The sequence below is a fragment of the Sphaeramia orbicularis genome, chromosome 9 (genome assembly GCF_902148855.1).
Source record: "Sphaeramia orbicularis chromosome 9, fSphaOr1.1, whole genome shotgun sequence".
In the NCBI taxonomy this organism is placed as follows: domain Eukaryota; kingdom Metazoa; phylum Chordata; class Actinopteri; order Kurtiformes; family Apogonidae; genus Sphaeramia; species Sphaeramia orbicularis.
In genome coordinates, this window is record NC_043965.1 from 20,743,989 (window position 1) to 20,771,214 (window position 27,226).

Below are 27,226 nucleotides of genomic sequence, written 5' to 3' on the forward strand. Positions count from 1 at the left end.
ATTTCTAAGCTTCAGCTGAGGAGCAGAGAAATGAGTCCGAATACAGTGTGCTCATACATATATGTATGCATCACCTAGCCTGTCCCTACTATACCTACAGAATACTGCAAATTAGTCATGTACATTTCAAGGCTGTACATATGCACTGCATGAAAAAACATAGAAGCTATCCAAGTAGTTAAATGTGACGTGACAAATAAAAAAACAGCTACATTCCTTTGGGTTTTAAATAATGAGTTTCATTTCTGCTGAGTGTCTAAATTGTGTTGCCACTATACCATGCACCATAACAGACGGCAGATATAAGTACTTCAGTAAAAATGAATGAGTTTCTTACGTCACTGAATTTATGCAAAAATGGTTTCGTGATGGCAATCGCAGCTCTGTTCAGTATGTGTACGACTGTAACTTTGTGTCTGCGCTGTGTTAAACTGACCAGTTTCTTCCTCTTGTCCTGCTCAGTTGGTGGCTCTTCATCATCACTCAGCTTGGGTTCCTCAAAATGGCTCATCAGCATGCAGCTGCAAACACAGTAATATTCAACTCAATATTAACCACGCATAAACCTGCACAGTAGGAAATTATTTCTGAATATGCAGCGCGGGTGTGCGCGCGCACACACACACGAAAAGTCTGAACCCTTTGGTACTTCGAACACTGCTCTGCTGGGTATTCATATTAGTTCATCTGCATGCGAAGAGAATCATAGCCAAAACCTTTTGCTCAGTCCAAAGCCTGTGTAGAGTCTTTTATTTCTTTTGTCCTTGTTACTTAATCCTTACTGTGGGTGGAGATAAGTTAGAGGTAATGTCACATCATGCAATAGATCAAAATTTCAGCCACTTTTATATTCCTATTTTTAAAACTTTTGTTTTGCTTCAATTTATGTGCAATGCACCCTACTATGTTTTTTTTTTTTCAAAACAGCTTTTCAATAAAGTGTACAGTCCTATAAAAAATAGAATCTCAAATTTCATTGTGTTTTAGTGGTGTGGTAAAAATAATGTCAGTGAAGTAACATGCTGAATTGGCTTGTGCACTGGGATGTTATTTCTTTAAATTTACCCATTGAAGCAAGAACTTTCATTCTTATTCGACACACAACAATTCTGAAACACCCGTGTCAAATCAGGGGTAAAAGAAAAGCCTGTTTATTTGAAGCATTTTTTATTTCCTAAATGCAGACAGGTTGATTGTAATAACCCCTGCTGTATGTCTCATTTGATTGCATTTATAAATCTGAGAGGAAACATAATCTATAAATATTTAAGTAGGCTGTGAAGCACATCAGGGAACCCTAACAATTCAACACATCACTGGCAAATAGAAAAAAAAAATTACAATAACCTTTCCACCCAGCTTTTCAGCTCATTTTACCATGACACACTGTGGTCGTGCTGAGCATTTTAAAGAAGGGGTAAGGGGTGTGTGCAAGTAGGTTAACATCGCCTCAGAAATGAACACCACACTCCTGAGATACGGTGCCAGAGGGGTGAGTGGTGGAGAAGAGCTGGTTCAGATTTTTAAAGATGGGGCTGTGGTTGGGGTCTCTTCCCAAAACGTTCAAGTGTTTCCCTGTTCCTTTCACAGGCGGCTATTTATGTCAGTCTGGCTGGAGCTAGAGCAGGTCAGGCCGTCAGTCCTAAAGGGGTTGGCCTCATGGTTACACTACTTTTAAAATCTACAAAACTATTCCAAAGTCATCATCCATCATCTAACAGCTTTGTCATAATTAGAAATGACATTTACGATTCACTATATGATTTAAACTGCAATGCAGTAGCATCCATTCAACTAGTTTTCTTTGCACTCTCTCTTTATATAGCATGAACATTACTCTTTGAAGGTGCCTGTTTCTGGATCTTCAGTCATTACATCATGCAGCGCCTCCACACAGATGTTGATGATTCCGCAAAACTTGTCCTGGATGACACTGAAAATAAAAAGAGAGCACAGACTCATTATTCACAAAAGCATTAAATCAGCAGCTGTTTTGTTTGCGTGTTTTATGTGTGTGTGTGTGTGTGTGTGTGTGTGTGTGTGTGTGTGTGTGTGCCTACTTGGCCGTGGAAGCAAATGGTGATCAGAGTAACATCTAAATAGAATGCTGCATCCTATGTTAAATCCTGGCGACACTGAGAGTGATGAAGTGGCTGTCAGAAAAAACATATGGCCATCCAGAGCAAAGGGTATCAGTACCATTTATCAACTTATATTAGAACACACATGTCCAGAATGTGCTGTTTTTCTTTTTCACCCAGACCAATCCACCTTTGGCCTTGGGTATTTCTGCTTCTGTGCTCTCCAGAGGAAATTTTTACTCCAACAACAAGGATGGAAGAGCAGAAAAAGAGGATATTAAAAGAAAAAAAAAATCCAAGTGCATCGTGTGGGAAACAAAGGAGCACGGAAATCACATTTTCTTCTATAAAGTGTCGTTATTGGTAGTTTTATAGCAATGCAGCTCGAACGTGAAGCCAATGTTTAAAGTGTATAATAAAAAAAAAAAAAGTATGTTGTAAGTATGTTAAAGTGTAATACCGCACACGGCCACTAGAGACTGTCTCAAAGACTTTCATAGAACTTCTCTTCTTGAATATTTCATACAGGATGACCCTCTTTACTCACACTTTCCAACTTGTGTACTCGTGGTCCATCTTTAAATTATTCCCCTTTTGATATGATTTTAGGTCAAACAGAAGTCTTGGGTGTCTGTCGTGATGGGGTTTGATTGACAGGTGGGTTTGACAGTTCGCTCATCTGTCGATTTAAAATTTTGGAACATCTGTTATTTGGAATGAAACATGTTTTTCCCTGACAGGCTGGTGATTCAACAGAGCCTTACCTTGCGACACCTGAAATCTTTAAAATATGCTGGCTCACATCACCCACCAAGACCAGGAGACAAGCAGCTGTCATTGATGAATTATTTGAGTCAGTCTTTGAAAATACAGGAAAAGAAGTAGGTTTTCCCCTGTCTATAGGAATGAAAAAAAAACAAAAAAAAACAGGGAGGCAAAAGAACACGAAATGTGTGTATGTGCATATGGGTGTGTATATAAGTATGAGCACTGATGCATCAAAGTTGTGTCTGTCCTTGGCTAGGTCAACCCCAGGCAACACTACATAAAGTTCACTGAGCATGAAGTCTGGGAAAAAAATGGAAATCACCGCATGACAGACAGACACATACATACCCACTGAACTTAGGACTCACCATTTCTTATGAAGGCCAACGTTCACTGTGTCTTCTACAAGGTGAATTTCTAAATAAAGCCATCAAGACTTAAGAACTGTGTGCGCAGTACGATTTTTGTACCACAGTAACGTATAATAAACTGTGTTACTACCTTCGCCAAGTGTAACGGCGGACGTTATGTTTTCATCGGGGTTTCTCTGTGTGTCTGTCTGTTAGCAAGATAACTCAAAAAGTTATGGATGGATTTTGATGACATTTTCAGGAAATGTTGATACTGGCACAAGGAACAAATGATTAAATTTTGGTGGTGATCGGAGGGGGGAGGCAGATTTTTTGTTTGTTTGTCTGTTAGCAAGATAACTCAAAAAGTTATGGAAGGGTTTTGCTGAAATTTTCAAGAATTATTGATACTTTCACAAGGAACAAATGGGGGGGGGGGGGGTGATCTGCCTTGGCGCTCTACGAGTGCTTTTCTACTTTCAACTAAGTTCTATAGACATCTATAAACAAAAGTGTATCGGAAACTTGAAAATTTAAGACAATATACTGACAACTTTGATGGGCATGGGAGAGAATGGAAAAACAGGTCCTGGAGAACATAAAGTAATTGTTCTTTTTCCCTCTACATTTCACTCATAATACTCTTGGAGTGTGAAATACATCAGTGAACACCTCTGCCCCCAATTTCCACATAATAGTCTCAAACTGGCAGCCATAGCAACAACTGGATGCAAGCCTCGTATTAGAGATCCCTTATCACATATTTAAACATGTCTGTCAATTTTAATTCTTTGCAACCCAACACCTCTCCGGTGATTATTTTTTTATTGGCTGACTAGTGCTGCCGGTTCGTGCCTGCCATTGAAAGTCCTTTAAGTGAAAAGCTGATTTGTGAAGCTGCATGCAAAGACAAAAAAATGGCTGCAGGAACAAAGGTGCAGTTGAACAAAATGAACCTTCTCTGTGACGCCCTTACTCCATAAACAAGGAGCTGGTGCTGCAGGGAGTCAGGGGAAGGTAACCTTTGAAAGAGGCTCAGAATGAACAAGATTGCATTTTCTTTGTGAATTACCGCCCCATAGCAGAATTAACCCAAAGTTTAGTTCATGTTAAATTAAAAGGTTGCCTGTTCAATACCACTTGTCACTTACAGCGTGTTGGCATAACATGTGAGCGGTGCCATTCCCCACCTAAAACTATGTGAACACAATGTACTAACTTCAGGTATACACTAACAATCATGATTAAATAAAATGTGAGCACAGCAGATCAAGGCGATATTGATTTGACAAGGTCCTTGGTCTTAGTTAGTATTGACATTGCTTTACAGAACATTTGCCAACAAAAACTAAGGTGTCAGTGATGAACTTAGCAAAATAGGCTGAATGAGACATTATGATGACTTAGGCAGTCTTCGATGAAAATGACCCCATGGCTCTGCATGTTAAACACAAAATGAAATGTTCATTCCCTTAGGCTGCACAAAAGTTAGTCTCCTTGGATCATCAGTCTTTCCGAAGTACAGGAAAGGACAAACAGGACTTTTCTACAGATTTAACGATGACACCAATTACAAAATAATGGTCAGCAGTGAAAATATGGGAAAAGTCATCACTGTAAGATCCTTTGAAATATTATTCAGAATTTTCTTAACAATGATGGATCATTCTTAAAGGTGAAAGTGATATAATTTTCAGCAACAATGCTCCTACATGGTACTGACATGATAAATGTTTCGACATAAAATGCATTAAGTGGTTAGTCAGAGGAAATAGAGAAACAACCACTAAACAGAGCACTGTTTTCAGTTAATCACCTCAGAGGGCTAAACATATGTATACATACTTAATATAGTATCAATAATTACTACTGAGAAATTAATTTATGTAACACTATCACCTTATATCAATATTCAATACATCTGGTGCTGTTCACAAAAGGTACTGAGATGATAACAATGTACATAGTTCTGACAGAAATAAATCTGCAAACAGCTAACCTTTGAAAGAAGCTTATGTTAAATTAAAACGTTGCCTGGATAAGACCCATACTGGCCCAGCCTCACCGGCTCCAAGTCCACTACAGGATTGAGATATAAGTTATCTTTTTGACACACACTCATTAACAGCCAATTACTCCTTTTCTCCATGCTAGTGGGACTCTTCTCAAAGCCACCCCCTTCCATTAAGGTTTTTAAATCAGGTCTAAAACCACACTGTTATCATCAGGTCTTCCTTTGAGACTTTTCACAATGGATTAAAATTATTTCAAGTGTAAAGCATTTAAAGATCTGGTTTTGCAGCGGAAAAATTCCATATAAGTTGATTATTGGTTAGAAATCAAATCATATCAAATTTATCACATCTAATTTCATTCATATAGTGCCAAATTATGACATTTTAAGTTATAAGTAATTAAGACCAGACTTTCGAAAAGAAATAACATTTAAGCTGCTCTTAAAACTACCCCTTCTGCACATTCTTGTGTCCAATAGATGTAATAGCATTTGACTGCAATTCGTAATATCATCATTGATGAGTAGTAAATAACTGCTTTTCCACAAAGATAAAAGCTAAAGTTTAATTTTCTACATTTATAGGTTGATTGCTTGATGAGTCATTTATATTAAGGGGGACATTTTAATCACTAACATTGGTTCACTAACCAAGTTTTAGTGGTGTCCACTTCCCCAACTTCCAACATGACTCTTAAAGCAGGTAAAGAACATTTGATAATAATATCAGGGGCAGCTGTAGACACGATATGGACCTTATCCTATTGCGATTGCAAGTAATAAAGTTGATTTGTCATGCAGCACTTAACCAGCCAAGGCTGTCATATTCAATCATTGTTGTTGAACAAAGATGGGGGCGTAACAAAGGATTTCATGCCTGTCTACATCTGCAATTATTATATCAGGACTCAAAAAATCAGAGCTGCAAAACATCTTGATAAAACCAAGCATCACCATACGGTCAGAAGGAACATCACAAGAAAAATTCTCATTTAATTCTAGTGAAACTCCTTTGAACTACTTCAAAAGAAGTTTCACAAAAAAATGAAATGTAAAACTCACTAAAAAAATTGAGTGTAAATGACAAGTCAAGAAAAGGAACATCTTCTTTTTAAACGTTTGAATCTCAGTCTTCTGTGCACCTGTCACGCTTAGATGTGGATAAAAGTCCATATGTAATGACTGACGCAATGGAGGAACACTGTTTTTTAACACTAAACCTAGTTCTGTTGTGCATTTAAGCTCAGTGTTTCCAGACTCTTAATGGTATGACAAGGATCTTATCACAAAACTTTGTCAGAGTCAAAGTTAAGAGACATGAAAACATTGATATAGCTTCCTGTCATTGAACATTTGCATAAAACTGCTTTGTACTACATAATAGCACAGTGAAATAACAATCAGTTATGTAAACTGCTCAACAACTGACAAACCTCTATTGTTGGTCACATAACCTTTTCAGAGACAGAACTGCACTGGCTATAACCTGCTAAGATCACCAGAATCTGAATGAATTATTTGTCAGGTTTGTCTCCTCATTTCCCCTTTCATGTGCCCCTATTTCAGCCGAGCTGACAGGTGGAAGCTATCCACTTTTCACCAGCAATGAATCACATCTGCACATAAATGAATGATAGGAGACTCTCACCTGTTGTCAGATGGTAGAAGAGAGAGCAGAGCCAGCGACGACAGTTTCCTCCTCTCAGGCTGAGTGATGTTGTCCATGCGATCTACCCACATCTCTATAACACTGCCCAGCAACTGGTCCATCTGATGGGGAGAGAGGAGGAAGAGAGATGCTAAAGAACGTGAAAGAGAAAAAAAAACAAAGGAATAGTAGTAGGGAGAAAGACTGAGATTAATAATGTTTGACGCTTGTAAAACATAATAAATGAGAGCTTTAAAAATTTAATACCAAAACTGACCTTCGCTGCTCTGCCTCAGCAATGAGGAGTTTGGCATGATGGAAAACTGGCTTATTGATTCACCTTTTTTTTTTTTTATTGTTCCTGTGGTTGGTCACACTTATTGAGATTGAAGCAGCAATGCCAAAACAAGGCTAAATTGATTTGGCTCGTAGTCAGTCAAAAACAACTATTTTAGAGCGTTACTGTGACGGAGGCCATTCGAAACTTCAGGGCTTGAAAATGTTACCATTTGCAATTCTTTGGCTCATTACTTTCAGCCTTGTTCAGTGTAATTCCCTTTTAACAGGCACTTTGCAGTTATGGCTTTCACAGACATCTGAAAAGACGATGCTGAGGAGACAGAAATGAAGGGCAGACGCCAGGCCTCACCTCCTGGCTGCACTCGGAGGCCATCTGAGTGAGCAAAGAAGAGAAGAAGCTGGAGTTCTGGAGCAGGACGCGGCCCATAATGCCTAGGTAGGTGGACATCACCACGGGATATCTCTGTGTAACACACACATATGGATACAAAAACTTAGGATAGAGATATACTCATCCACAAACGCTTTTACGCAGTTCATTAAGCAGGGTAACAGGAAAGAGGGTTGAATCACTGACAAAACAGAATCTCAGAGAGGGAGCCTGTGACCTTTAACTACGCTGAACGATGGATCAATACATGCCACTATATAGTGAATCAGAATTAATTATATGTGACAGAAGAGGACACACAGGAAGAACTGACAAGAGCAGGGATATCCATGCAAGCGTTTAATGATATAGGTTAAACACTAAAAAAAGACAGAAAATGAGCCTCATAGGTAACATATATAAGCTCTCTACAGGTTTGTCCTTCCACACATTCCCAGTCCAGATCTTCGGATGTAAGATAACTCTCACCTCGCCGTCCACAATACCTCTGAAGACAGCTGGCAGCAGGGGTTGGAACATGTGGGCTCCCAATATGGGGCTAACCTTTAAAGCGATCTCCACCACCTGCAGTGAGACAGGGAGCGAAAAACGAACAAGGATCAGAAGACAGGAATAGGAAACAGTAGCATGAAGCAACAGAAGAACAGATGGGGGGAAAAAATGTTGAGAGGTAGCCAGAAAAAGAACAAGAAACGCAGCGTTCCAGAAGAGGCTTGAGGGTTAGATGCAGGGTGATATAAAGTCACACAGAGCAGCAGAGTGAGAGAGGACAAAAGCTGCAACAAAAAGAGCTGCTTTTGGGAGATAGTAAGACATCCAGCGTCTAATTGAGGGTCTGACCTACAGTAGCTGGCAAGAAAGGTTAGTGAGAAATTTCAGTGAATCCTGTCAGGACTAGAAGCTGGAGTAAAAAGAATTAATGTGCAGAAAACTCTGAAGTACGAAATGAAAAACAAAGAGTTCATGACAAGAAAGTAGTATGCACAAGTCATCAAAAACCATCCATTGACATAAGGCGGGTAGATTTACTGTATTAAGCACATAGAGGATCATTTGTATCCATTCCAGTATCAAAGTAATACATTCTGATTACTTGGACTATTCTGTCCTCGGAGTTGCAACATGTGCCAAGCAGCAGAGTTTGTGCCGGCTGGTAGTCTTATTGTCTACTGGCTCTCCTTCCCTCATAATAAAGGATTAGAAGGAGCCAGATGTCAGGTAATGCCACTGAGAATTACTAATCTAAAGCTCTGGTGACTATTCTAAACTCCAGGAATGCATACCAACATGTCAAACAGTGATGTGAGGGGAAAAAAATGAGAAAGAACAGTTCTGTTAAGCGTATTCATACCCACTGAGATCAAACACAAACACAAAGGATGCCCACAGCACGTTAGCTTCAGATTTCACATGGTTAGAAAGACAAACAAATAAATAAATAACTGCCAGTGATGAAACAATCATAATCAAAGTGAATTAACTTTCAGAAAAAAAATAAAAAACAAAAACAGGCTCCTCGGCAGGACCTAGATTTTGTTATGCAGAACTAAATGTGACACGAGACCTGATATAAACCCACCTTAGACAGTCACTTGGAAAAACATGATTCTGTGTTTTTATTGTTTTACACATTATTTTCTTATCATTGCATTTACTGTCACTGCACAATAGATAATGTTTCTGAGTCTATAACTAGATTCATAACATTAAATCTCTGTTAGTGTAGGGTAAAAGAGAGACTGGATTAAAAAAAAAAAAAAAAGCAGGGGAGCAGACAGAAAAAACCGTGGGCAAAATTCACTTAATGTTTTCCTTAAAGAAAGTAAAAAAAAAAATTCAATAATATTGGTATCAACATTGGGCCTGCTTTCTCAATACAAACCTTGAAATAACTGATGCACAAGGTGTACTATCATACTTTTCAAGCCTACTGCTATATTTTTGCCCAAGGTAACAAAAACTGCAAGATCAGCACTTATCTTAGTATAAAAGCAAAATTTGTTCAGTAGTCACCACTTTATTATATATGGCGAGATATTGGTGTGAGAGCAGACATCTAAAACTCTCTTGGCTGATTTACGGACTCATTATCAACGATGTTCTAATATACTGATTAGTCAGCGTCCTTACTTTCCAAACCCATTATTTTGATGCACCAATAGAAAGGTGCCCTGGCAGACAGTGATGTGTAGTCGACTATGTGAAGATCCACCAGTCACTCATTCAAAATGATTTATTAGTTGTGAGAATACGGAGGATCCTCTTGCATTCTAATCTGGTGTCAGTTCACAGCCTTGTCCGTGTGTATATACTGTAGCCATGTTTGTGTACGTTGTATTGCATAAGATCAAATACAGATGACCTTGAAGTATTTTACGAGAAAAATATTAAGGCTTAAGAGTGAAAGACGGAATGACAGTACCTTAAGCACTTGGACTTGTCCCTCATTCGTGATGTCTTTCAGCAAATCACAGAAGGAGCGACACAATGACTCTGCATAGTTCTGTGAATACACAAATGCATACATGCATAGATTATATATAATGTGCGTGCTCTGACTTTGTAATGTGATGTTCAGGTTCATCACACCTCATGCATATGTAAAGCATGTTCGAGTGTCTTACCTGAAGGAACTCGGTGGCAGACAGGTATATGTAGGCGTTGACTATCTGGAAACAGGTGCGCAGGTTCTCTGAGCTCAACTCTGAAACAGAACATTCAATTTTACACTTCACAAAATTGAACATGGAAGTAATTGATGGATGTAAGCAGTGATGCAGAAAGGACAAGGGCATTTTGTTATTAACCGGTCCAGCTGGACAGGCCTGTTTAGGTGTGACAAATAAGGACTGCAACATACACTGGATGGATGGACTTACTGGTCTTAATCCATTTCCCACATAGGATAGACTCTGGGCTAAGTATGCATCAAAATATCATCAAAAATGTTCAAAAAAATATACATCCTACTTACTACTATTTGTCTCAAGTTGTTTTTAGTCTGAAACAGGTGTATTGTAGGTTTGTGGAAGCTATATATATTACTTTTTAAGACATATTTTAAGACCTTACATCCACAAAAATAACAGTAGTTATTCACAGCTCATAGTTACTATCTTGAACCACTCTTAACCATGTTCAATTCAGCTAATGTTACATTTACATTTGTCCATGACTGATATTTCAGTTACTTATGTTTAAGCTGCTAAAGCTCATACCTGTACCCTCCACCCATTAATGATTGTTGGTGGCTCCACTCTTCCCATCTCTGCTTAACCCATAAGGACCCAGTGTGACTTCTGTGGCAGTCCCTAAACTAATTTTTCTCTTTTTAACCTTTCCTAAGTGATTTATCACAATTTATTATGATATTATCCTCTGAATTTTGCATTTTGTCCGGTGAAAATCATCTGTTTTCCTATGTTTAATTGACTGATTATGTAGATGCTGATAAAACCCCAGAGCAAAGTCAAAGATTATTGTATCGAAACAGAAAAAAATGAAGAAAAATTTACTTTTTCAGTGAAATATATCATTAACAGAATGTAAACCAAGTATTTTTTTTCCACTGTTATTGATCAAACTCCATGGGTTTTACTGGTGAATCAGTATTGTAGAAGATGACGGTGTTGCCACGTTCACTACAGAGCCTCTGAATGTCCAAATGGATCATATCTGATGAAAGATGACAAACTAACTTTTACACCAATTACTTACATGTAGTGATAGGATTAGTGGACCAACAGTTTATATCAGTAGATGCTTTTGGTTGACGGTGGATGTTTGGGTCTTTATGGGTTAAATGATAAACACTGATCATAAATTTGATAAATTCCTTAAAAAGATTTCCAAAGCAAATACAGCTATATCAACTATTCTGACCATTCAGTTTTTACGACAAGGATTAATTAGCAATTTTAAAGACAATTAAGGCCTTAATTTAGGATAATCAAATGTAATTTTTTTTTTAAAAACTTTCTAAGGATCTGCAGACACCCTGATCAATGCAAAACCTCCAAATTACCCCTTAAAAGGAAACTGATACGTCATCATTATCGGAAAAAAAAAAATCTGCTTGTCTGAGCTTTTTAACAACTGATTCAAGTATGATGCAACAAATGAACATTTATGTGCCCCGAGGAAAGTTCAAGTGGCTGTCTCTCTTTTCCAGCATTAATGAGACAGATTGTGAGGGTTGGTTAACAAGGGTTACATCTAAATTATTTAGCATACTGCTTCCTCTGCAAGATTATTATCTGAGCTTTAAATGTGTTCTGCTTTGTCTATAATATTTGCCTGGCATATAATGTTGAAGTTCATAAGAGTAGATAAAGCGAAACCTCTCAGTGAAGTTGTTTTTCATACTTTATACATCGGTGGTAGAAGGGTTATAACTTATTGTGCCCTTTAGAACGGGATCAAAAAGAAATGATAACTGAGAGATGAAACAGTAGAAAAAAAAACAACCGCAATTTGCTGCAAAAAGATGTGTGAACACTTTGATCCCAAAAGAACAGCCGCGCTTGGTCGAGCTTAGCAGAAATAACTGCAAAACTGTTGAGCTTGTTATAGATGGTAACGCATCATGAAGGATAAATGCCCACACAGTAACAGCATCACAAGGACCATTCACTCACTGGAAGCTGTTGTGGAGAGAATTGATGGTTGGTCTGTAAGTGTGTCCACGCAGTGACATTCAAAGATGACACACTGCTTTAACCGCTAATGACTTCTTGGGCAATTTCACACACACACACACAAAAGACATTTTATTGTGTAATATGTTCATTCCATTGTGGTGCACGCTGCAAACATGGAGCTGAACTGGCTGTTTTTGCAATTTTTTGCCATGTTGATTGAGTGTTAAAAATATTAGAGGAGGAAGTGGATGAAGGAAAAATATGAAGGAAAGATTTTCAGTACGAGCGGATAGATAACCCAAAGGCGATAGTGGATCAAAAAGAATTTACAGACAAAGCCTCAGGAGAAATCAGACTGTGAGTCTGATGAGAGAGGACAGGGGAAAAAGGGTAAGGCGAAGAGTAGGGATGGGTTTAAAAGAGACATGGAAAATCAGCTTGGATTTGCATAGCGGTATACACTCCATTCTTCAAGTATAGACAACAGCAACACACACTTCTGCGTAGATAATACCCGAGCATAGTCCATAAGCAACATATACACAGAGAGATACAAGTTTTGCTGTAATAACAACTGGCAGGGCTAACAGACCTTAACGCCAAGAATAGCCTCTATGTGACACTAAGTAACATACGTCCAGACACACACTTAAATGTTAGAGACACAAACAGATGAGAGACAACAAAGTCGAGATAAAAAAAAGACCATCTATACATACACAAGATTAGCATCTGCATGAATAATTTGAAACTAATACAAGTTGACAGGAAGCTCACTCATAACACCTTGGATGGTTACTTACCTCATACAAGTTGACAGTGTATCTAATGCTAATGCCGGAAGAAAAACCGTTACTTCCCTGCATTAACCTAAAGGCCACATCTAACATTTAGAGGGTGACTGATAGTGGTTCTTTTAAGGTTCATATAATAATGACAGGTTAGAGCAGGAAACACACAGTGGTGGAGCCTTCTTTGCTGGCCCTATAAAAAATTAAATGAAGCGTGTGTAAAGTGTCTTTCTTGAGTATTTAGTCACTTGTATTAGTGTAATCCAGTGGTTCCCAACTTTTTTTGACTCGTGACCCCATTATAACATCACAAATTTCTGGCGACCTCAGACATTCAAAACGGAGACTTTTTTTTTTTGCTAAATTAATTTATTTTTGATCATGTAATAGTTTGCTATACTATGTTGCAAATAAACATTAATTTTAGACAACATTTAGACGATATGATGTATATTATTATGGACGGAGGCAGAAAAGCCAGGTGTAGATTACTGCACAAAGTGAGAATTTTATTTTCCTTGGTCAGGATATGTGCAGTCAGTCCAGCTTGGATTTACAAGGCTGACAATTAATACTGAACAAACAAGAACTCAAACTATGAATTATGAAAGAGCTGCAGCATCTGAAACTGACCACAATGAACATTTGAAAGATAAACAGTACCACAGTGCTTCAGTTTCAGCTTCACAGTTTGTCATGTCTTTTATGTATTGTGACTGTCTCGCTCAACTCACCATATATTTTTTATTAGTAAGTTTTTTTTTTTTTTTTTTTTTTTATCAATTACTAGAAATTTCAGGCAACCCCATTTGAATTCCAGGCGACCTCATGTGGGGTCCCGACCCAAACGTTGAAAAACACTGGTGTAATGTCCACAAAACTGCTTATGGTTTATTTTGCTGAGGTTGACCTGAAATACCCAACATCAAAAAAAGTCACCTACGGGCATATCATCTTGCTGGGGGCCAGCACTACAGATGCAGCTAGCTTTTTATTGAAAGACCCCACATCTGATTACCTCCGCCAAGGAGGTTATGTTTTTGCCAGGGTCTGTCTGTCTGTCTGTCTGTCTGTCTGTCCTTTAGTGTGCAACATAACTCAAAAAGTTATGGACAGATTTGGATGAAATTTTCAGGGTTTGTTGGAAATGGGATAAGGAAGAAATGATTAAATTTTGGTGGTGATCGGGGGTGGGGGGGGGGCCCACGGGGGGGGCCACGTTTGTCTGTCCGTTAGTGTGCAACATAACTCAAAAAGTTATGGACAGATTTGGATGAAATTTTCAGGGTTTGTTGGAAATGGGATAAGAAAGAAATGATTAAATTTTGGTGGTGATCGGGGGTGGGGGGGCCCACGGGGGGGGGGGCCACTGATCAGCCTTGGCGGAGGTCTGCGCTCTCCGAGTGCTTCTAGTTTATATTAAGTATTAGTGACAGAATCATTAGCCCATCAAATTTTGACGTTAAATAAGAGGACGTCCTCTGGGCCCAGCAACGTGCCCTGTGTAACCCCCAACTTTTGTCATGAAATTCCTGTGTATAAACGTGAATTTAATTACCTCTGCCAAGGAGGTTATGTTTTTGCCAGGGTTTGTCTGTTTGTCTGTTTGTCTGTCCGTTAGTGTGCAACATAACTCAAAAAGTTATGGACAGATTTTGATGAAATTTTCAGGGTTTGTTGGAAATGGGATAAGGAAGAAATGATTAAATTTTGGTGGTGATCGGGGGTGGGGGGGGCGCAGACCAGAACATTTCATCAAATTTAAAATCAAAATCATTGCTAGATTTCATCAAAATCTAGCAAAAAAAGCACAACAAGCCATTTTGTTAGCTGTGTTCAGTTTTTAAGAAATGGGACATGGCATGATTCTGGCTTTTGCTGTCTGAACAGCTTCACCAAGGCAGCTCTTCAACACCAAGGCTCTGGGCACATAATGTTAGTCTCACATTTGGATTTGCAGGAACAGGGACATCTTGAAACACCTTCTTGGCTGTATCCTCTGTACCTGTATATCCCTCTCAAAGCAGACCTCCAGAGTATGACAGAAAGCTACGGTGCACAGTGCAACCTGAATAGGCTCAAAGCTGAGTTGAAAGTCAGGTATATATCAAACTTTAACAGTAAAAATGAGAGAAGAGAAAAAAAAACAAACAAAAAATTAAATGGTTTTCCTGTTGTGCTCTGAAACCTCCAAAAATATTTGCACTTATTATAGTGCCTCCTTGAAGAACTACCCCAACACATAATGATAAACTAGCAAATTTGGTAAAAACACCAGAAAAAAATGACACACAGACATGCACACTGACTGATGGAGAGACATGGACATTGATCGCTACATTCCCCCAGCATTAAAAGCAAAAAGGATGATTAAAAAAAAAAAACGAATCTGATACCCAGAAATGTTCTCTGTGCAGTGGCATGTTATTTCAGACACATTATTAATGTTTCCGTGCTGTCATAGTTCAGATTCAGTGTGTGATATTTAGTACCATCTAGTGGTTAATCTGCAGATTGCATCCCGTCCATTTCATCCTCACCCACAGTGGCCACGAAATGACAGAGGACCCTTATTAGAGGAACTCCTCCATTATGTGCACTTTATTTAATGGGATATGTGGTCCATGCACAAAGATGGAAGGCAATTATAATGTAAACTCTACGAAAGGGTCAAGGCTCACAGTCATTTGGTGTTGGTAATTTCTGAAGTTGCACAATAACTTAATCCCTTTTTATTACACCACTGGCTGATTGGATGTTAATGATCCTCAATGCTCACTACAGTATGGAAGTCTTTATTTTGAGCCGCAATATTTGTTTTGACACAAAACCTGCAGCTGTGTTCACCTCAGGTTTCAGTTCCCTTTTCCTCATTAAGAAAGAAAAGCAAAAAATGTTGAGCCACAGCAATTTATAGTCATAACCAGTCAATTGATGTCTTATAGATGCCCAGGAAAGTTATCAAAATTGGGAAGGAAAAGCTTTAATGTTGGAAGCAATTAGTTGGTTAGGAGACAGCATCTGAAAGGTGTCAGGACACAATATAAAACAATATTCATCTATATCACGAATATATTTGTGTAGCAAAAAGTGGGCCTCAACTTTTTAAAAGTTTATTTTAACACTGACTGCCAGCCAAAGTTAAATGGAAAAAAGGGAAAGAAAAGGGCTGTTTAGAGCAACTTGGAGGACTATGTGGAGGCAACCCACTGCCACTGTAGATATAAATGGTCATTCTAAGATAATAAAAACACCCTTCTTATTTTTGTGTCATTATTCACTAATGAAAACATAATTGACCTATTACAGTAGATCAGGGGTGTCAAACTCATTTTAGTTCAGGGGCCACAATCAGCCTAATTCAATCTCAAGCGGGCCAAACCATTAAAATAATATCATAAAAACCTATAAATAATGACAACTCCAAGTTTTTCTCTTCATTTTAGTGCAATAAAAACATTAAATTATGAAAATATTTACAATTACAAACTATCTTTTCACCAAAAAGATGTGAATAACCAGAAAAAAATGTAATTTCTTTAGAAAAATAAGCTAAATTTTACAGTATTATGCCTCAACTTATCACTTGTACATGTGCATTACACACAATGTTACACAAACATAATATTGTTGAAATTTTGAAGTTTGGAATGTGTAACTAAAATATGAATGTCTACAATATTATGTGTCAACTTATTAACACAACTTACAAATCGGATCTACAAATCCACAAAACATTTAGTAACAGACAGAATATTGTTAAAATTGTACTTAATTTTCAGGTTGTTCACATTTTATTGTAAGGGTTAATAGACTATTATTTTACTTTAGATCACACTGGGTTCAACATCTTTGACTGTTAATATCTTCAGTGTAATTTTTGCATTCTATAAAATCATGCCGCGGGCCAGATTGGAACCTTTGGAGGGCCAGTTTTGGCCCACGGGCTGCATGTTTGACACCTGTGCATTAGATCCTCCCAAAACCCCTTAAATCATGGATATACTGGACCATTGGACAAATTGTCTGATTTCCATTAAGAACATACATTTTATCACTACAAAAGCAAAAGCCTGGGAGGCACACTGAGCTGGAAGAGAGGGACTATGGTAAGACCAGGTGATATTAAGGTTGAAATGTGCAGGTTGTTTTCTCTAGCCATCTGCTGGCTGTATTAATGTAATGGAGATAATATAGATCCCCATGTGCTGTGTGTGCAGACGCATAAGGCACTTCAGTGGTCTATTTGGTCAGCACATCAACCCACATAAATGTTCACCATTTCAGAGGGAGTATGGGAAAACAGCTTAAAGCAGCGCAAGACTTTCATCACAAATTTTTCTTCAAATTTGCAAAACCCGAGTTATAGTCTAGTTATCACTAATCCATTAGACAAACAGACAAGCAGTCTATTTGTTTACACACCAAACTGATACGTCACTCAAGCCTTTTGGGAAATTTTGAGGTGAAGTGCATGGTGGGAATGGGAATTCCACGCAGCCGCAGTAGCAACAAACATGGGGACAACAAGCAATGAACCCGTGTCCACTACCGGGTCAGAAGAAATGGAAGGAATCACTGCAAGTCAGTTGTCATCTTATAATACGGGGTGTGTGATCATGAAAAACAATACTTAGACATCAGTTTCATGGCATTTTCAGAATATGTCATTGTGTAGGTTTATCATACATGTACTGTAAGGAGCGAGTGAGCGGTGAAGCCATACCCTGTATGGTTGCGAGGTGTGTATAAAAAGTAAGCACGGAAAGACTAATGGATTAGTGATAATTAGGCTATCACTCAGGTTTTACAAATTTGAGGAACAATTTGTGATGAAAGTCATACGCTGCTTTAAGCTACCATATTCAGAGTTTACATGGTACTGGTTAAAAGGAAAACAATTGCCTTCAAATCTAAGTCAACTACAAAGATGTACACAGACAGAAACAAGGGAAAAAATTAGCATGTAGTGAAGCAATTAGTCATCTGTTACAAATGTGTTTTCATGTTGCATCAAGGGTGCTGGAAAGCTGGAGTATCATGACAGGGAATAGATGATAACCTAACAACAACAAATGCTTCCTTGTGGCTAAGCCAGGCCGTTCATTTTTCTAAAGAAGAAAGCAAAGGCAACAGATTGCTTAGCAGCAGGTGAACAAGGACACACTCTATAATCTGACAAGAGAAGCACCACAGTACCTCAGAGAAGGGGAATGACCACAGTTTATTGTGCCTGTAAATGATGCAGTGGCTCTTAATGGCCACTAAGTGGTAGATACTGAACTGTGGAGAGCAACAGAGTTAATAACTCTGAGTGTAAAAAATGACCATATATAAGGCAGAGGCATTCTCAAATACATTACAGCAGATAATGTAGAGACAAGTATATTTTTCACATCTAAAATAAAAAATTTTTCATTACTTTCTGGTCGACTATCAAATTAACTCGGGAATCTGTTAATACACATGCATAAGCCACTTTTCACAGCAGTAAGAGAATATATTCATTTTTGTAAGTGAAAAAGAAAAGTAAGCATACTTAATGGCAGGTAAAATAGCTAATGAATAAACAAATACCATCTATAAAGGAAAAATATATCCGTTATCATTTCTGAGTTATAATTTCTTTTAATTAATTTACTTCAAGCATCGCAAAATGGAGATTGCTTACCCTGCTGTATAAACAAGGCAGAGAAATTGAAACAGAATTCGTTCATTTGGACACAAGTGAAACGGGCATTTTACAAAGACTTCTTTGTTCTATGAGTTTTCTTTGAGTTTTATTTTGACAATTCTTAATTTTGAGTTGTGAAGAAAAACACATGCCATTAATTTTCAAGTCTTTGATTTTATTATTGGATTTCAACTAGTACCTATTTCATCTTGCTGAAGGATACTACCTGAATACTGTATTGCAGACTATGCTTTTATTATGTTGGGCTCTATCCATCTGTATTGATAATGAAAGTTTTGTAAGATCTATTTTGGTCCTGTGAGTGAATTTTCTCTAAATCCATGCACAGAAACAGCATGAATAATTCATAAAGCAATATGCACGAGTGTTGTCTGAACTACATGAAACTGCAAATACAACATGATGATAAAACACACCTATACCTGAACATTGGAAGAACATCAACAGAAAAATTGTATACCACAGTATAGTGACTATTCCAAACCAGATGTGTAGCTTTGACATAAAGGGGTTCTATGTAGTATTGATGCTCCAACTCTCAACAGCAGCAGGAAGTCACATACTAGAACACATAGAACACACTCCGTGGTAGCAACTGCAAAAAACAGGGAATCCACAGACGTGTTTCACTCACAGAATAAAGGATGAAGCTCATTGTTACACATGTCCATTATGGTATCATCAAGTTTTCTTCAAACTAAAAATCATAGCTCATTAGTTTGACAGTCAGTCTAAATAACACTTTTCATATATTATTCATGTGCAGCTTCAGCTGATAGTTTACATTATAGCTCTGTTTTTAGACATATATACCGACAGTAAAACCACAAATCACCTCCATTTTCTGTACAGTCTACAGTAAAGATTTGTTTGGAATCGTACATACAAGGTCAGAACTGTCACAGTTTAATCCAGTGGTTCCCAACCTTTTTTAGCTTGTGACCCCATATAACATCACAGATTTCTGGTGACCTCAGACATTCAAAATGGAGACACGTTTTTGCTCAAATTAATTTGTTTTTGATCATGTAATAGTTTGCTATATTATGTTGCAAATAAATGTTAATTTTAGATGACATTTAGTCTATATAATGTATATTATTATGGATGGAGGCAGAAAAGCCAGGTGTAGATTACGGCACAAAGTGAGAATTTTATTTTCCTTGGTCAGGATATGTACAGTCAGTCCAGCTTAGATTTACAAAGCTGCAAATTAATACTGAACAAACAATAACTCAAACTATGAATTATGAAAGAGCTGCAGCATCTTCAACTGCCACAATGAACATTTGAAAGATAAACAGTACCACAGTGCTTCAATTTCAGCTTAAGAGGTTGTCTATATCTTTTATGTATTGTGATTGTCTCTCTCAACTACACACACATTTTTCATTAGTACTTTTTTTTTTTTTTTAATCAATTACTAGCAATTTCAGATGACCCATTTGAATTCCAGGCAACCCCATGTAGGGTCCTGACCCCAGCGTTGAAAATCACTGGTTTAATCTGAACCATGGATCAAAAAACAGCCAACTTAGCAAAGATAATAACATTATATAATAACCTTCTTAAGCCTCAGTCCTGCCTACACAGAAGAAACACCGCAATTTCATCAACAAACTCCATTCTTTTCATTTAGAGCTGTATCCAGTGGTGAAAACAACAACAGTGCTTCTACCTTGGATCATGTTGTCTCTTTCTTTGACTAACACTTGTTTCTTCCCATCTTGTTACCTTCTGATGCTTTGGTCAAAGGCCATGTGGTGATAGTCACCCCCCCTTCATATCTCTACAATCCAATATACTGGCACCTTTGGCACAACTTCAGAGCTATTTATTCTAAGCACTCCAATGATCATTTTCGGTCATTTTAAAATACCACATATACCATCTTTCAAATAATGTGCTCGTGAGTATGTTGTTGATGTTACACAGTACGGTGCCAAGGCGGTCTTCAGATACAATACAAAAACCTTGAGACTCACACTTGTATTGGCCTCCAGCTAATGGCTCCTTCCTCTCAAAGCAACCCTCAAGTGACAGCTGATCAGCATCATATATTATTGCTTTTAGCTGAGATGTTACCGGGAGGCCTTGACAACCTCCGAATGACACAAACATGAAGGCGCATTTATGAGTGAGGAAGGAGCCGCAGGCAACGGTGGCACATCACTCCATTTCAGATGACAGAAAAAACTAGTGGGATCCACTGAGGAATGTGACGAATGGGGTAAACATGGAATGAATGGTGACCTTGGGATTAAGAGCCCTGAGAAAAACCTGAGAGAGACTAGTTGTAAATGTGCTATTCCATTAAGACTAAACATTTTGTTGTTACGTTTTTCCCACCGCCAGCAGGCTCTACAACCATGTGCTTTCCTATGAGGATTAAAAAGAGATTTGCGGTTAACTGGTATGAGGACTACTGACACATTTGCTGTAGGATAAAGATGCCCTATATTATGGAGTGTTTTACATATTATTAAAATTGCTGTATTTTTCAGCTTTTAACCATCTATTCACTGACTACACAGCTAATACAACAGGTAGGGATGTCATGAGATTGAAAGTTGAGTTGATTAAATGCCATAGAAATAATTTTGATTAATAATACTGTTGTGCTAACTTCATGCCACCCCTGTGATATCAGTGTAATAAAAGTAATAATGCTCATTCTCTTTATGAAGAACATCAAGGTATCATCACCCACAGAGTTGGGCTTTGACAGGAGTGGCCAGTACGGTCTGTTTGTGTTTGCTTACTATGCAGGTATAGCAGTGATTCATTTAAATGTTATTGTGCCTTTATGGTTATATGGATAAAACTATATAGCGTGGGTCCTATTTTAGATATTGGGGGAAACAGAGTTAGATTTTCCCAGCAGGTACCAGGCGAGGGTCAGCACTTCTGAGCACAGTCTAGCTGGCATAAGATTTTGGAACATATAAAATGAAATATATTTCTTTTCGCTAGTTGTATTTGTAACAATAACTGAGCATGGCAGGCATAGCATCCCTTAAATATACCAAGCCCATTACTTTGATATTCAATTAAGGTACAAAATCACTGAGATAAAATTACCATATAAGGTCATACTTTTAAAAAAAACTGGGCAACAACATTTATTAGCAATTGAACTCATAGTGGAAAAAGAGTGGGCAACTGCAACTAGATGATGTCATTAATATACGCTAGTCAAATCATACTAAACTAATATTTATTAGTGTCACTTAACTGCTTTTATACAGATGAATGGAGATGATCATCACAATTATGTAAAATAATGAAACAATTCCAATATGGAGACTATAACAGGCCTAATCAGGAGTGTCAGGGATGCTGTAACACAGTTAAATGGGATTACTTCAGTTAACAACTAAAATCAGCAGTGAAAAAAATAAATGGAATTTTAAATCCAATAAAAAGTAATTTTTTTGTAAAAGACAAAAACTAAAATTTAAATGAATCATGCAACACAAACTAAACCAAAAAAATAGATTTGCGGGTAAAAGTAGCTTCCTTTCACATCGAGGTGATGGACAACAATGTTATGAAGATTATCAGCATTTAACCGATGTCATTTATGGGATATTTTTATGGGATGTTACTTTTATGAGAAACTGAAATATGGATGCCTACGGGTTTTCCTGTTCCGCTTATTTATTAAGTGAATTCAATACATACAGTCACGGAAAAAATTATTAGACCATCAAATCATCAAAAACAATGGTTATGCAATCAAGTACTAACCCCTGTGTGTATCATGTGACTAAAATAGAAAAGAAAACATGGAATGCCTAAAAGCATTGTTTTGGCAGTACAATGCCAAAGATATTAATTTGAGAATTTAAGTGACTGTGGTTATTATCAAGAAAACCAGGGAAAATGGGTTGATATCAGCTCTGAAATTAAACTCTTATGAGCTATTTTTATTCTTATCATTATATTTGTCCAAACAAAAATACCTTTAGTTGTACCAGGCATCAAAATGAACAAGAAATTGAAGAAATCAAGGGTGGTCTAATTTTTTCTGCAACCGTATGTAAAAGGATGGCCATCATTTCAACATATATGACACTCCTCAGTGTTACACTCCATGTACAAATTGAATCTTTTTTTGCAGAGATCAAAGATATCACCATCCATAATGGAAACCACAAAGAAAGCAGGACACACAAAGAGACCACTTTGCACGCATGAACAAAGACGAGCACAAAATGACTTTACAGGGTAATTTCAGTGGAATGAATGGATGTGGTATAAAAACTTACATCAAAGTACATGGAAATATATCAACAACAGAAGGGGTTACTGCTTGTAAGAGCAGCTGTACATCACTACTCATCTATCTGCTAAGTAACACGCAAACAAGACTTTACAGTTCACCCTTTAGACAGATATTTGGAAAGACAGGTATTCACGCAAGAAGCAAACTATTCAACTCTAATTTTGTTATTGTAGTCTATACAGAGTGTGACTATTTTCCAATATTTCTGACAGTGCAACATTCTCAGCTTTGTACCACCGCCTGTTTTATCACATCAGCGCAGAGCAGGACTGTATGATTACAGTCAGAAATGCTTAATCTTGAATCTGCGCGTAAACGTGCATATGCTATTGAACAGGTTTCCAATGCCCTTCCATAATTCTGCCGTCGTATCCATCGTCATTGCTTGGCTGGCTGATAAGCTGTGCACATACTGTAGCAATATCCTCTGAAGGGGAGTTTTGTCTGAATATCAATACAAGAGGAAGCAGAGGAAACAAGTATTCATGAAAAAATGAATTGAATTCTCATTCTGTGCATGTGGTAGGTCAGACAGCTCAAAACACTGTGGCCTGGACTTGATAAGACTTTCATCATCTCCCCTCCTCACTATTGCAAATGAACCCCGGACATCCTAAGTGTCCGTGTATGAATACAAACAGCCTGACAAAATAACACCGCATGTGGTTATTGGAAACAATTTCTGTTCCACTTCCATGCCACATCCCTACACTTTTTCTATGTGGCACTAATATGACAGGACAATGGGAGGGTGGATTCAGTGCAGCTCAAGTTCTGCATCTCTATTTTCCTCTGGAGCACTGTAACAGCCCAAAATGTCATTCATACTATTGTTGTCACGGATCTCTACTCTGAATGGCCACTTAAAATGTAGTAAATGAACGGTAATAATGGAATCAAACACTGTGATTTGAGAGTTGGTACAAGTCCTTACTCATGTTTTACGTCGATCAAATTCAGTGTGTTTTTTTTAACTGAATGAGTTTCATAAAGAAAAAGACTCTTAACACTGTGCAATGCAATGAACAACTATACAGCCTTCTGTTGAGACCAGTTGTATGAAGTCTGCTCTGCTGTGGTTGGATTTCAATGAGGTTGATTTTAATTATTTTAATTTCCACTTTTACTTCTCCTATACATATGACTGGCCAAATTATGAGAAACCCTTAGGTATACTGAGTCTAAAACAACACTTTGCTTTGCCAAATCGCTAATATGAATGCTGTTAAACTTCCACAAAGATATGGCAAGTAAAGACATGATTACCACTCCGTGCACATACACAAACCATCATTTGCTATAATCAAATAGTCACAAAAACAGCTGCTAAAGCACTGATTATGCTTTAGTCAGTACATCCTTCATAGCCCTGGGCATATGCTGCACAATCCGCCTCGGTTAACAACATTAACAGGAAAATGAGCCACACGTCTGACTGCGATAACGGCCTCTGAAGTGCCTCTAATGGTTTTTGGGGACACTGTTAAAAATTTTTGGTCATCTCCCAACCGCGTTTTTACTTTTACCATATGTTACAGGATTAAAAATGATTCCTAACAATGAAAAGTTAATAAGTTAATAAGTAAAAAATATCCATTTCAATGTCCTGGAAAGACAGACCATTATTGTATGCATAAGTAAAGACAGCCAGCTATTGCAGGTTGGAGCTATAAACAGAACCAGAAAATATAATACATTAAAGTCAATGTACTTAAACTGACAAAAATAAATAAATAAATAAATAAAAAGTCCATTACAGGATCTGAAGAGAACTCCAAGCATGTTTTATTGTAAGCTCTCTGGTTGCTTGCAGCTCACTCCTGTAGCTCTACAGAGACTACATACTTCATTTACGTTTACTGTACACAAAAAATTAACTGGAAAGAAACAAAAAGCAGCATAGCCATCAGAAGTCTCAGCTACAAGATGAGAGGCTAACTCCCTTTGGTGCTAGACTGAGTAAGTCTTTGAGAAGCCATGGGTGAGTAATCATGCTTGAAAGAAGCAGCAAGCTTGAAAAGCACAGCAAGGGATTCAGTGAAGTGGCAGAAATCAACTTTTACAAGGAGATCTCATGTCTGAGATGACAGCAGTGATGGGAGTGCACACAGTCCAGTAAAAATCTCACATTAAACATATTTAGTTAATGCTTTTGTAGATCAGGGTTTTAGAGGTCCACAACAAAAAAAAAAAGTCAATTATGGATTATCCAATTGTGTTAAACACTATAGATTAATGCATGTAATAGAATTCAACTGACTGCCACACAAGTTAAAAAAAAAAAAAAAAAATGAATCAGTGATAAAAGATTAAATTAATTCTGAGTCTTTCTGCATCCATCTATGAAAGCTGTAATGAAAGTCCTCATTTAAGGTTGAAAAAGTTCTAACAAGAAAGTTGTCCTCTGCTAGAGATGTTCTCATTAATCTATGTAGAAAATTAGTTAAGCCGTTAGCTCTGAGGTTACATTCTAGGAAATTTGAGAAATTCCTCTGCAGAGCTTTTTCAGGCAAAAGACGAGGATGAAAGCTCCACTGTTATCTGAAAGGATGGTGTGTCATGTCTGTGGCAGCGCCAGTAATTGCTAACTGATGGGGTGTTCATTAAGACATATTTCGTGGTGGCCAATTTGTTCTCTCATTACCTTAATGGTAGGATTTGAAAAATCCTAACTATATATATAAACGGTTGGATCCTCTGATGGTGAGGGATGCTGAATGCAATGAACCAAGACTGGCTGATTTAATGTATAAATTCAGAATATTGCTTTCTCGAAGTTGCAGGACAGAGGGTAATATTGGAATAGTGTACAGTTAATACCTATAATTATTCTATTAACTAAAAATATCAGAATGTTAAAGATAACAGCGATAATTACCTACAGACTAACAAGCAAATAATAGAGACAGATAATTATCCTTTATTTACTTGTGAATCTAGATTATTGCACCAATAACAAGGACTTTATGGGTTTGTGCCATTGTTTGTTTATTGTTCAGTTCTCCCATTATTGTGCTATTTAGTTTTAATTCCAAATTAACATTTCCTCTATCTGTTTCTGATCAAAGCCATCCAGTGGTCAGTGCATATAAAACCTTCCTTTCCCTGGAATGCTTTTTACTGTGAACCAGTGAGTTTTAGTACCAGTTGGAAAGTAATATGGAGGGAAAAAGAATGGACACTTAAGGTTATTACTTCCTAACATTAATCAGTGTAATGTCAAAAGAAAATACAAAAAGGCACACACTCCATCACCACTAGTCAAAGCAACACACATAACTGAAATGTGTCCTAGTTCAGAGTGTGGTAGCAGTGATACAGAGCATAGTGCTAGTCTAACAATTTAGCCAAGGCAGGGCTCTTGACATTCTAATTAGAGAATTTGCTGCTCCAGTTTAGCAGTGATGGAGCAGGGTTCTTTATCAGGCAGGCCAGGCCACATACCTGGCAAGCTGTGACACCATACTGAGCCAGACTCTCTCAATGGCCCACATCCCTCCACTGCTCTCCATGGACTAAATAAATGAACCACCGGATGTTCTGATGAAAACCAGCCAAAGATGATGGCTGGCCCAAGTTTGACAGGGGGAAAAAAAAAAAATCTGAATTTAAAAAAAACAACAAAAAAACAGTCAAGTTTGATTCCACTATGAAACTTTTCAGCTTCAAATTAATATGTTCTTAGGTGTTAAATTCAAAACATTGCACTGAGATTTTCATGGTCATGTTGTTAAATGACCTAAAAAGTGTTAGTGCCTCTTGTGTCGTTCAAGTTGTGAACAGTACATGACCAACAAACATGGCTTAAAACATGTAGTAAATAATAGATTGCTTCCATCTAAAACAATGGTTAAAACAAGATGACAAAAATATGACTTTCATATAACAATTGTAAACAATAATAATATACAGGTCAGCACAATGTGAGTGCAGCATGAAAGTGTGTATAACATATGTTCAGGCACTGGAGGATGCTGATGTGCAAACCCATTTTATTTTTAACCTCACATTTTTTCCCCCTCATCAATGCACAAATATAACTTTAAAGCTGAATAAAATTCCTCCACATGCATTTGCTTGTTTGTGTTTTCTAGTAGTAGGAGAAAGTAAAAGCAGTTTCTTCCCCTATGCCTTAATGTGTCTGTCATCTGCAGAAAAATCAGCACTCTCCACTAAACACTGAAAAAGGAAAAACAATTCTGTAGTCAACAAGAAAATTATCATAAAAGGAAGCATAATCGGGTCATAAAATAAAACGGA

General features: G+C 37.5%; 1 protein-coding gene across 2 annotated transcripts in view; it reads right to left on the minus strand.

The window, feature by feature from the left end:
- ipo11 (importin 11) overlaps window positions 1–27,226 on the minus strand; it is a 147,341-nt gene that overhangs the window by 32,568 nt on the left and 87,547 nt on the right. For both annotated transcript variants that reach the window (XM_030143938.1, XM_030143937.1), the window contains 7 exons: window positions 10,177–10,256; window positions 9,975–10,055; window positions 8,021–8,116; window positions 7,511–7,624; window positions 6,862–6,983; window positions 1,838–1,933; window positions 437–521 (listed from right to left, as the gene is read on the minus strand). In XM_030143938.1, the coding sequence (XP_029999798.1) occupies window positions 437–521; window positions 1,838–1,933; window positions 6,862–6,983; window positions 7,511–7,624; window positions 8,021–8,116; window positions 9,975–10,055; window positions 10,177–10,256 (674 nt within the window). The remainder of the gene's footprint in view (window positions 1–436; window positions 522–1,837; window positions 1,934–6,861; window positions 6,984–7,510; window positions 7,625–8,020; window positions 8,117–9,974; window positions 10,056–10,176; window positions 10,257–27,226) is intronic.